General features: G+C 42.4%; 1 protein-coding gene across 1 annotated transcript in view; it reads right to left on the bottom strand.

Annotated features, from left to right (window-relative positions):
- Positions 1–526: 526 nt before the first annotated feature.
- ITK (IL2 inducible T cell kinase) overlaps positions 527–12884 on the bottom strand; it is a 64091-nt gene continuing 51733 nt past the window's right edge. Inside the window, exons 9-17 of the mRNA XM_060006833.2 lie at positions 12717–12799; positions 11540–11673; positions 11077–11151; positions 9272–9443; positions 8660–8876; positions 7687–7751; positions 7478–7596; positions 3584–3741; positions 527–598 (exon numbers count right to left, since the gene is read on the bottom strand). Coding sequence (XP_059862816.1) covers positions 527–598; positions 3584–3741; positions 7478–7596; positions 7687–7751; positions 8660–8876; positions 9272–9443; positions 11077–11151; positions 11540–11673; positions 12717–12799 — 1095 coding nt within the window. The remainder of the gene's footprint in view (positions 599–3583; positions 3742–7477; positions 7597–7686; positions 7752–8659; positions 8877–9271; positions 9444–11076; positions 11152–11539; positions 11674–12716; positions 12800–12884) is intronic.

Here is a 12884-nt window from a genome sequence, read left to right on the forward strand (position 1 = left end):
GTTGACAGCATCACAGAGGCAGAGCTTACTCTTTGTGACTTTAATTAACTCACTAGTTCTCCTTGAAAAAGAGTCATGCTCCTTGTTCATCTTGCCCCATATCCTGGGATTCTGTGTTGTCAGGTCAAATAAAAAATCCCTTGACCATGAACTTCAGGTCCATGTTTAAAATAACAATAAGGGTAATAATCCAGGGTGCTGCCCCATCTCTCCCTTTCTCTAAGAAGTGCAAGAAATGTTGCTTGAAAGCTGTCGATTGAGGTTTGCGCTCCACACGAGATAAGAGGCTGGAGGAAGGGTACAGACTGCTCTGGCCCTGCTCCCAGTTCAGTGGCTGAGCCTCCTGCCTGTGGCCTGGTGCCCGCCTCTATCAGGCCGCTGCCTCCGTGGCAGCTTAGGGACTGGCGCCACAGGCCAGTTGCCTCTGAGGAGTCCTGGGATGGTGGCAGCTTTTAATGCTCTGTGGTGGGAAGACCTCCTTGCCTCACTCAGGATCTGCAGCCCATGGCCTGGCACTGAGTCTCTTTTAAAGTCCCGATTCTGCAATTTCAGCCAGTTGACTCAAGAGTCTGGAGAAAGGTGGCCGGTCTTCTGGTTTCTAGAGAAGGAAGAAAAGAACTCTGTGATTTCCTTGTACTTGTGTGTCATAGCTAATTCCAAAGCAAACCAGAGTTAAACAGCAATCCCCTCTGCTGAGTTTTAAATATGTTTCTATATATATTGTATTTGAGGCCATTATGTCTTAGTTGTTAACAGCAGGTATTTTGGAATCATATGGCCTGCTTTTGAATCACAGCTTTTCTACTCATTAGCTGTGTGACCTTTGAACAGGTTACTTAACCTTTTTGAACCTCAGTTTTGTCATCTGTAAAATGGGGATAATAATATTATCAATCTCATAAGATTGTTGTAAGAATTAAATAAAATTGTATATAAAAATGCAACATGAAATAAGCACTCAGTAAGACTAAAAAAGAAAATATTTAGGTATAAATCTCATAAAATATGTACAGGGTCTATTTTAGGAAAAATATAAAATTCTAAAGATAGAAATCAAAGGAGAGCTAAATATATCGAGAAATATTCCATGTTCATGGTTAGGAAGACTTGCTATTGCTAAGATGTCATTTCTTTTCAACTTGATGTATGGATTCAACACAATCACAAGAATCCCAGCAAGTTATTTTGTAGATACTGACAAACCAACTCTAAACTCCATATGGAAAGGCCAAAGACTCAGAATAGCCAACACAATACTGAAGAAGAACAAGTTTGGAGGACTGATACTTCCTGACTTCAAGACTTACTATAAAGCTATAGTAATCAAGAGAGCATGGTATTGGTGAAAGAATAGACAAATAGGTCAATGGAATAGAGTTGGGATCCCAGAAATAGACCCACACAAATGTAGTCAAATCTTTGACAGAGGAGCAAAGGCAATTCAATGGAGCAAGGGTAGTCTTTTCAACAAACGGTTCTAGAGCAATTGGACATCCACATGCAATACAATGACTCTAGACACAGGCCTGACACTCTTCACAAAAACTAACTCAAAATGGATCATAGAACTAAATGTAAAATGCAAAACTTATAAGACATCTAGAAGATAACATAGGAGAAAATCTGGGTGACCTTGGGTTTGGCAATGAGTTTTTAGATACAACACAAAAAGCACGATTCATAAAAGAAAAAAAATTGATGTTGAACTTTGTTAAAATTAACAACTTCTGCTCTGTAAAAGACTTCTGCTCTGTAAAAGGCACTGTTAAGTGAAAGAAAAGATAAGCCATAGGCTGGGAGAAAATGTTTTTAAAACACATATCTGATAAAGGACTTATATCCAAAATATGCAAAGACCTCTTAAAACTCAAAAGCAAGAAAACAAATAATCCTATTAAAAAATGGGCAAAGATCTAAGCAGTTACCTCATTTAAAAAGGTATACAAATGGAAAATACACATATGAAAAGATGCTCAACATCATATGTTAGGGATTTGCAAATTAAAATAACAATGAGATACCACTATATTCTTATTAAGATGGCTAAAATCAAAGCACTGACACCACCAAATGCTGGTGAGGATGTGGAGCAACAGGAACTCTCATTGCTGGTGGGAATGTGAAAATGGTAGCCATTTTGGAAGACAGTCTGGCAGTTTCTTACAAGGCTAAACATTTTCATATGCTAGTGTTATGAAACTATTCATTTCATATGATCCAGGAATGACACCACTAGATATTTACCCAATTGAGCTACAAATCTATGTTCATATAAAAACTTGCACACAAATGTTTATAGCAGCTTTATTCATAGCTGCCAAAAACTGGAAGCCACCAAGATGTCCTTTAGTAGGTGAATGGATAAAGAAACTATGGTATATCCATACAATGGAAATATTATTCAGTGATTAAAAAAAAAGTTAGCTTTTAAGCCATGAAGACATGGAGGAATCTTAAATGCATAGTTCTAAGTGGAAGAAGCCAATCTGAAAAGGCTACATACTGTATGATTCAACTATGTAACATTCTGGCAAAGGCAGAACTTGGACAATAAAAAGATCAATGGTTTCCAGGGATTTGGGAAGAAGAGGGGAAGAGATAAATAGGTGAACCACAGTGCACTTAAAGGCAGTGACACTATTCTGTATGATACTATAATGGTAGATACATGATATACATTTGTCAAAACTCACAGAACTGTACAAAAAAAGCAGTGAACCTTAATGTAAAACGTGGACTTTAGTTAATAATAATGTATCAGTGGTGGTAGAATAATTGTAACAAATGTACCACACTAATGCAAAATGTTATTTATAGGGCAGAACTCTCTGCACTCTTTGCTCAAATTTTCTATAAACCTAAAACTTCTAGACAAAGTCTATTAATTTAAAAAATTAATAAAAATTAAAAAAAGAAAAAAGTACTAAATGTCAGCTATCATATCATAATGATCCGAATTTGTGTTAATTCTCTATTCAGCAACTTTCAACTGTGGTTGAAATTTAAAATTTGCTAACTCACACAAGGACATCTCATGCTAATGTGGCTTAAGGCATACACTGCCACCCAAGGATAACTGAGATGTCTGGGAGGGTGCAGAGTAATTGGCTCCCATTCTGAATTGTTGTATGAATAAACATGAATTGTATGAATTTTGTATTTGTATGAACATGTTGTATGAATTTTAATTCAGTCATTTTAATAGTTTCACAGCACCAGTGAACTTCTGTTTACCAGTTTATAGAACTAACTTCATGTATATTTAATGGTTTTATGATGTTACAGATGCTTTTTTTCCTCAAAAAATTGACATAGGCCTTCCCCACTCTTCCTTTCTGACAGTATGTTGATGGCTTGTGACATTATATTACAAATCAAATAACATTTAAGGTCCCTGCCAGCTCTTCTAGGGATGAGTAACTCCTTTAGTTAATAGATGCTCAACGTCACTTTCTTGCTAATCTATTTTGTCATCCCTACTGCCTCATACTCTGAGAGGGTTCCTTTCTTCAGGGATGGGGGCAGACCCTGCAATTGCAGATTATAATGAGGTGGGGCGGGGGGAACCACTTCCTTTACTGACCTCTTTCCAGCAATGATTCATGATCTGGTAGATATGTGAGGAGGCCAGTCGAGGCTTGTATAACCGAAATCCAGTGGTGATGTCTTCCACCACTTCTGAGTTGCTTCGGTTTTCATACGGGATTTTTCCTTCACTGAAGACTTCCCACATCAGCACACCTATGAGTGTGAATAGGTGAATTGAAATGGTGAGTCGAAACAGCTAGTGATAAAGTTCCTAAATAGCGAACAAACCATCTTACCTCTAGAAATCACAGACTCCTTGACATTAAGATTCAAGTCCCTACCTCCAGAAAGTACAATATCAAAAGCCACCTGAGGCTTATTAGGCCTGTGCTATTTCTAAAGAGCGATTTCCCTACCTTTCTTTTTTTTTTTAATTTATTTTATTTATTTATAGCTGCATTGGGTCTTCATTGCTACGCGCGGGTTTTCTCTAGTTGCAGCAAGTGGGGGACCACTCTTCATTGCAGTGCACCGGCCCTCCACTGCAGTGGCTTCTCTTGTTGCAGAGCATGGGCTCCAGGTGCGTGGGCTCAGTAGTTGTGGCACACGGGCTCTAAAGCTCAGGCTCAGTAGTTGTGGCTCACGGACTTAGTTGCTCCGTGGCATGTGGGATCCTCCTGGACCAGGGCTTGAACTCGCGTCCCCTGCATTGGCAGGCGGATTCTCAACCACTGCGCCACCAGGGAAGTCCCTTCCCTACCTTTCTAGTGGTTAAGAATGTTCAAGCTCAGCCCTTTGTTATATCTAACTCAAATGCTACTACTAAAAGTTGCAGGCGATGTAAACTCAAATGTCTACACATGATATAGATGAATGGAGTGGATGAGGTCTGCATAATAGGGACTAGGGAGGACTATGAAAAACTGGAGGTCAAAAATTCTATCCCCAAAGGGGCAGCTGTGATTTAGCTCCAGCCAGCATAGGGCACATGGGAATGAAGGCTCTGAATTGCCACATTTTCTGATTTTTTAAAGATAAGTCATAAATTGGGAGTTTTAAAATATAAACTCAATTTTTTTTTTTTTTTTTTTGCTGTACGCCGGCCTCTCACTGCCGTGGCCTCTCCCGTTGCGGAGTACAGGCTCCGGACGCGCAGGCTCAGCGGCCATGGCTCACGGGCCCAGCCGCTGTGCGGCATGTGGGATCTTCCTGGACCGGGGCTCGAACCCGCGTCCCCTGCATCGGCAGGTGGACTCTCAATCACTGCGCCACCAGGGAAGCCCTAAACTCAATTTGATTTAAAAGAAATAATGTGTTAACCAAGCAAAAATCTTTAGGTTGTCCATTTTTGACCTCCGATTTAATCCCTTTTCCTTTTTTGCCCTCAGTAGAAATGTCACACCCAGCTTTATTATGTACTCATCTATTCATAGGTTGTCAGAGTGGGAACAGAGCTTGCAGATCACCTAATCCAGTGGTTTTCAAAGCATAGTCCAGAGATCCTGAGGGCAGAGTTTTCCAAAGTATGATCCCTAAAACATCTGAAGTTTTGAAAAATCAACTCAGAAATTTGTTCCAATGGCAGATCCTGGGCCCTAGCCCAGACAACTGGATTAGAATTTCTAAGCGATCCTCAGAAATGCCTCAGGAGTTTTGGAAATTCAGTAAATAAGACCAATTAGTACCCCAAGATGCCAGGATTTCCGGTGAGATTTCTTTGGAAAATGGGGGAAAGCTGGCTGGAAAACAATTGCTTTCATGCAAATCTTGTGATGCATTGAGGAACTGAGTAAGGCCCAAAGGGGTTAGTTGAACTTGTTTAAAATAGTGCAGTTCATACATATGGAATCTAAAAAAAGGCTCTGAAGAACCTAGGGGCAAGACAGGAATAAAGACGCAGACGTAGGGAATGGACTTGAGGTCATGGGGAAGCTGAGACGAAGTGAGAGAATGGCATTGACATATAAACACTACCAGATGTAAAACAGATAGTGGGAAGCAGCCGCATAGCGCAGGGAGATCAGCTCATGCTTTGTGGCCACCTAGAGGGGTGGGATAGGGAGGGTGGGAGGGAGACGCAAGAGGGAGGAGATATGGGGATATATGTATACGTATAGCTGATTCACTTTGTTATACAGCAGCAACTAACACAACAATGTAAAGCAATTATACTCCAATAAAGATGTTAAAAAAATAGTGCAGTTAATTAGGGGAAAAACCTCAAAATGCGTGACAAAGCCCAGTGGCCTTGAGGCAGGCAAAAGCTCTCCTCCATCCAGGTTTCTGTTTCTCAGGTTTGCCACCCCAGTTTTCTCATCCCTCTATTCTGCTTCCATCGGTCAATCTCATCCTTAGACACTTCAGATGACATATCCTAGGAAGGGATGGACTTTAGCTCAACCCTCTAATTATAAGATGCAGCAGCAAAGTCCTAGGCTGACAACCTGTGGCAGAATAAACCCCATTCCGAGTCAGCAGGTGAATGCGACAAAGTGGCCCTGGCTGCAAACATCTCTTTATGGGACACCTGGCTGGGTGCAGCATGACCCGCCGTACCGATAGAGAGTGGCCACACATCAGCCAGACCCTTCCTAGTTATATGCACTGGGGAAAAGAGAAGGTGAGGTTGCTCAAGCGCAGTTTGTTTTCTTCTAAGTTCATTCTGTACCTTAAATTTGACTAACAAAGTCATAGTTAGGCCTGTTGAACAGGGAAACTACTTTAAGGAATCATTCAGAAGGACTCAAAATCAAAACTCACTTGGTTGTTGGAAATGGATATTCTAAAATGCTGGAGAAGATTAGTTAGTTCTCCTCGTAAGAGATTTAATTAGTCATCTTCGCCCTGGTTTCTACTACTAGTCAATATATTTGGCAAACTTTCCCTTCACATAGAATGACAGCATCAAACTCCAAACTAGTCCTGTCCGAAGTAGAATCCTTACAATCCAAGTCAAAGAGGTTGTCCAGTATAGTTTTCTGTATACATTAATATGCAAAAACTATGGCTTAGAAAGACATGACACATCCAGCCAGAATATTTAGTACTTCTTGCCACACCGGCATCATTCATTTTGTCTTTTCATTCTTGCCCATTTGCACTTATAAGAAATTCTAATTCCTTACCATGGCCTGCCGTTTTCATTGCCTACTGTTCTCCCACTAAGTCAGTACCTCTTTTCTTTGGACACACCAAGCTTTGGCACTTGCCGCTTCCTTTGTTAGAGACACTGTTCCCTGGACCTTCAAATGGAGACAGCTCTGTCTCATCATTCAGCTCTCTGCTCAACAGTCACCTCCTCAGAGAGGCCTTCCCGGACCCTGCTATTTAAAACAGACCCTCCCTCCCTTCCAGTTACTCTCTTTCCCATTACTCTTTTGTTTTATTCATAGCACTTACCGCTACCTGACTTTATCTTATACACATATTTGTTAGCTTGTTTGCATGATTGTTACTGTCTCCCCTTACAACTCGGCTCCAAGAGAATAGGAGCCTTTTCTATCCTATGTACCACTGCTTTGTGAGCACCTAAATTAGCTCCTAGCATGTAGTAGATGCTCAATAAATCGTTGTTGAATGAATGGGTAAAATACTTTATTGAGAGTTAAATGTGGGAATAAATGTGAGAATAAATATAATGTTGGGAAAAAACATGATCCTTGCTCTCAAGGGCTCATATGCTAATCTCCTGACTCCAGCTTTTGATGTCACAGCAGCTATCACCAGCATCCTGTTTTCGCTTTTATTTTTGCCCCTATGTCAAAAATGTCCAAGACTAGATGCAATAATGAGGGCCCCTTCATTCCTTTCAGAGCTGTTTGTACAGACTCTCAGTGGGACGCCCTCACCATCCAGTGTTCAGGGCAAGTAAGGCTGCCTGAATTTGACAAATAAAACAGTTGGCCCACAGTCCCAGGTCATGTGGGAGTGGGGCCAGAATGACACTTACCAAATGACCACACATCCGACTTGCTGCTGTAGCGACTGAAAGAGAAGACTTCCGGGGACGCCCACTTCACCGGGAATTTGGTGCCTGAGGAACTGGTGTACTGGTCATCAAGGACGAACCTGGGGAGAGAGTGGAGAGAGATCGTCTGAGTGTCCTGGTGGCCTGCATCCCATTCCTGAGACTTTGCCGGCACCACAGGTCCGTATTACCTTGTCATCCCAAAGTCGGACACCTTGATGACTTGGTTTTCTCCAACCAGACAATTCCGGGCAGCCTGGAGCAGAGACAGGCAAACGAAAGGGAAAGGAAAACTTGGTGGGTAATCAGTAATTAAGGAGTCTCCTATAATCACAGTCCTTTGCTTTTCCATGTGCTGCTGTGCAGAAGCAATGAGGAGCTTCACAAATGCTAGTTAAGCTTCACTAGTGCCTGATGGAAAGTTGTATGTTAAAATCCTTTATCAGGATGAGTAAATCTGGTCTTTCATCTTCATTCCTGGGATCCTAATCAGAAGAAAAATCCATAGTGTTGTGTAACCAACTGTAAACTCCAGTGCAACCTGATGTTAACCTCAGGGATGATATGAAGAAGCTGTTACCCATTTGACTAAAATAAGAATGTGTTGAAGTTGCTAATTCTCTTAAAATTATTCCTCAGTAGGGATGGTACATGGTCCCTAATTCGATTGGAAGAGCCCTTACCAAGAAAAGACCCATGAGTCTCAAATTTTAATGTGCCTGCAAACCCCATGGGGGACATGTTAAAATGAATATTCCCAAACCTCAACCCCCAGAAATTCTGAGGCTGGTTCTAGGATTACTCCAATGTGATCCTGGTAGATCCTTGGATAACATTTTGAGAAACATGTGCTTGTCAATTTCTTTCATTTTACCAAGAGGAAAAGGAGGCACAGAGAGGTTAAAAAGGAGAGGCTGTTAGCTTTATTTAGAAAGAATGTAAACTCCAACTCAGAGGGTGAAAGTCAGAGGTGGGGCTGGACCCAGATCTGAGTCCCATGAGGACATCCCACAGTGGGTGGAGGAAGGAAGAGGTTGAGAGGGGAAGGAAGAGGGCTTATGCCTTGTCATTGATTCATGCATTCCCAGTCTTCGTAGCTCTACATTTCAGTGGGACATGTGCCTTCACCCTGGACCTGTAGGGGTTTGCTCTACGCCCTCTTACCAGGTCTCTGTGGATGACACACGCCTCTTCCAGGTAGGCCATGCCCTCACACACGTCCAGGCACATGCCCAGCAGGGTCTCAGCAGCAAAGAGCCCCCGCTGGCTGCGCAGGTAATCTGACAGGCAGCCGTGTTCCATGAACTCAAACACCAGGCAGATGGGGGCTTGCTCCAGGCACACTCCATAGAGCTGGACCAGCTTGGGGTGAGAGAGTTTCCTGGAGAAAAATGGCAAGGGGTGAGATGCTCTAAGTTTAGTCTCTCCAAAATACACTCCCTCCCCCAAACAAAAATGTCTCATTGAGCTGAGACCTGAAGAATGCAGGGACTCAGCTGGTGTACGCGAGAATGAACGAAGGCCAGTGTGGTTGGCATGTCATGGAACCAGAGGAAAGATGGGCAGGAGATGAGATTGGGGAACGGGCAGGGCCAGACCATGGTGGGCCTTTTAGACCACAGTGAGGAGCTTGGAGTTATTCTCCATACCATGGGAAGCCATTGCTGGACTTGAGCAGGGAGGTGGCACAAGATGGCATCAGAATGGTATTCAAAGAGCACAGCACAGAACATCCTTCCCAAGGTATCTCTGCATACTCTTGTCTTGGCCACTCACATCATGACTTCAGCCTCCTCGACGAAGTCCTCTTCCGACATAGCTCCTTCCTGAATGGTTTTGATGGCCACCTTGTCCCTGTTGAGCCAGTAGCCAAGATGCACCAACCCAAACTGCCCGCTGCCAATCTCCTGCACAAAAGTGAGCTCTGAGGGATCAATCACCCATTTCCCTGGAAGAGAAAGAGTTTTCCAGAGTTGGCAAGCAGTAGATATGAAGTATAGGACTCCCAGGAGACTATATAGCCCTATACAGAATGTTAGCCTATTGTTAATATAACTCAAAGATGGCAAATGGTATAAGCCTATATACTTAGAACTATAGATAGATAAAAGTATCTTTTTTCCCAAATAATAACATAGAATATGTATTGAAAGCCATGAAAAATGTGCATGGGGACGATTACATGGAAAGAGAAAGGAGGATGGCATTAGTTGAGATATTAAAGAAAGTCAATGACAGGGTTCTAAGGCCCCAACCATTTCCTATACCTGATTGAAAAATGTTTATTGTCATTTTTCACATAGAGCAAGTTTTATTTGAACTGGTCATTCATTCATTCATTCATTCATCCATCAAGAGCATCCATTATGTACATAGCACTTGCTAGGCCTTAGCAGGGGTTAGGGGTAAGGTGGTGGATTCCAAGAGGACTGGTACAGAGGTGCAAGCCAGCACACAGTCTCGCACATAGGTAGGCTTTCAGTAAATGCTCAAAAAAAGAATAAAAGCGATCCGAGTCTCAATTTTCACACTGGCAAAAATGAGTGGGTTCATAAAATACTCTCTGGGCTTCCATCCAGCATGGGCACATTCAGATTCCACAGGCATTAGAATTTTCTTATTTTTATAAGGAGCCTGAGGGGCATTAACCTTTCCTGATGCTTGGTCTAGTACCATAAACAGTTCAGTCTCTATCTCTTTGAGGCACAGACTCAACAGAAAACAGTACCGAGCACCTACTGTGTGCAGATATGGTGCTGGTTAGGGATGGAGAGCCCACACACTGTTTCTCAGAGTATCACCCTTTAACTCCTGTGTCAAAATCACCTAGGGCACTTGTTGAAAAGGCAACCCCAGGACCCCACTGTCTGGGACTGTGTTTTGGTAAATGTTGGGTCGGGGCTGGAAGTCAACACTTTTCTTAAGCATCCTATGTAACTCTGATGCACAGTGAAGCTTGAGAACCACCAATCTAGAAGATATAAAATGAAAGGTACACCAGCCTTCTCGACCAGCACAGTTTGGACCAGGGGAGGCAGGCAGAAAATCACAAGTGGGTGAAACGGTTCCATAGGACAAGAAGGAATAGTAGGGCCTATGGCCCTACAGATGCATGCCCTGCCTAAAAGCATTCAAAAAAATTTAACACAGTGCTATGCAGACAGACATTTCTGAATGCTGCTAGCTTACAGCACTTGCAATGGACCCATACCTAACAAACTAGATGATACAGAAGTTCTAGAAAATATGCAAGAACACAGTACTATAGCACTGGTTCCTAATATTTTTTTCTAATAGCATTTAGCAGAGTGCTCTGTACAAAGTAGGTGCTCAGTAAACACTTCATTGGTGAACTGTCATCTAAAACCAATAGACATTGATTCGACCTAGATAAATGTGCATACATATAGATGTAATCTTACACACATTGTAAATGTTCATTTGTGCACACCATCTCCAGAGATACAGTGTACCTGTTTAATGATCATTTTACGTCTGGGGAAGTCCATTCAGAATTTACCCCAGACCTCTAGGGATGTGAGTTAGTGCAAATGAATAACATTCCCAAATGCACTGCTTACCATATCTCAGCCCTGCCGTGACCGGGGCTTTCTGCCTCCAGGAACTAACTGGATACCGGAGTCTAGTGACTAGGCCTGTGTTGATTACAAAGTGAAAGGCAGTCATTAGAGTTTTACCATAGCAACCATCCAAGTCAAATCACCAGGAAAAAATATAATCCAATGCAAAAGCTATTTTTATTCTGGAAAACAAATTCCAAAGCCCAATCACTGATATTACATCTTCCCTGAGAAGAGGTATAATGTCACAGGTGGGCAGGTGGTGAAATCGCATGATTCCAGCAGCAGAATTTGCTAATGAAGATTATGTAATATAATCAAATATTTGGCATACTTTTCTATTTGTATAGTTATTACTTATAGTCAGTTTGTCTGAGATGAAGAAACCCAGCTGGGTGTTTGTCACTTTTCTCCAAGTTCCCCTGTGAGGCTTCCCCCTCTGGCCTTGTCCCTTAGAACTCACCTCCTCCATTGTGTTGGTGATAATTGACGAGGAGAGGGATGGAATCAAACACGTACTTTTCAGCCACGTAATATCGCTTGGGGTTGTCATTTGTTTCTTTGATGTGATAGTGCTTTATACAGGGGTTGTTCTCACTTAAACAAATTAAACATAAATGCAGTGATTATTAAAAGGCAATGTTTAGAGACAGAAATGTCTACTGGTAGCAGATTCCTATTAGCTTTGTTTTTTGCCCTCTTACAGGGATGGCAGATATATTTCAACTTGTGTATCAGTCTTGACAGGCTGACCTTGGGTGCTGTATTAAGAAGGACTCTGAGGCTGCATCTGGACTCAGGATTGGTGCCATGATGGATTGGTGATGTTTCTTCCAAAACCTCAAAATGGACAATCGTCTTGTATGTGCTACATGTTTGCCTTCCCTGCTGTGTGGATTTAACTAATCTTCAGCATATGTTAAGGAAGCATCTTGGCCCTTTCGTACTTATTTGGCTTTGTATAGCAGAGTTAACATAGCAGCCCTGACTGCTATCCTTAGAAAGGGCTGCTTGCAAGATTGGGCCTTGGCTGGCTTCTGAGAACTTAGATTTCAGGAGGGCTCTTGCCATTCTCTAACTGATAAGGATGGCTCCCTACACCTAAATTGTTGGTATAAACAATGTGGCTTATGCTCAATGCTTGCTTTTCTCCTGGGAGTCTGGAATTTTGCTCTGTGCTAGGCAGAGGGTACCCAGGTGACCAGCCCCCAGTGAAAGGATCTGTAAGGTTCTGGCATGTAGTAAGGACTCAGTAAATGGTGGATAGTTTTATTAGCAGAGCCAGAACTAGAATTCATATTTTCTCGCTTGCAGTCAAACGTATCTTTTCTGTTATTCTTTGGATTAAATTATAAATGCATCAAATACAGGACCAGGTATTTATTTCTTTAGGGCTTTGCAATCAGGGATGCCAACTGGGAAGTCAACCTGGCATCCGGCCCTAGCTCTGTCACTTTCTAGGTAAGTGACTTCAGTTATGTTTTTAATCTCCCTAGCCTTGGTTTTCTCAGAGGGATCAGGAAAACACAGTATTTTTAGAGACTCCTCTACCTCTTGCACTGTCTGACATTCCTGTGTGTGGGTCATCACTCACCCACCTCAGGACTGTCTCTCCCCACTTTGCTGAGTTAGCACCATACCTTACGATGGCCTTGGTGAAAACAGACACAGTGTATGTCCCTGGAGTCCTGGAATCTCGTACCATGAAGGCTCCTTCTTTGCCCTGGAAGGGTTAGAAAGAATGGAAAATCAGCGATCCCAGGAAACCAGGCTCATGCATCCAGTTTCACTTTCTTGCCTGTGAAAGG

This window comes from Delphinus delphis, chromosome 3 (genome assembly GCF_949987515.2).
Source record: "Delphinus delphis chromosome 3, mDelDel1.2, whole genome shotgun sequence".
NCBI classification, from domain to species: Eukaryota; Metazoa; Chordata; class Mammalia; order Artiodactyla; family Delphinidae; genus Delphinus; species Delphinus delphis.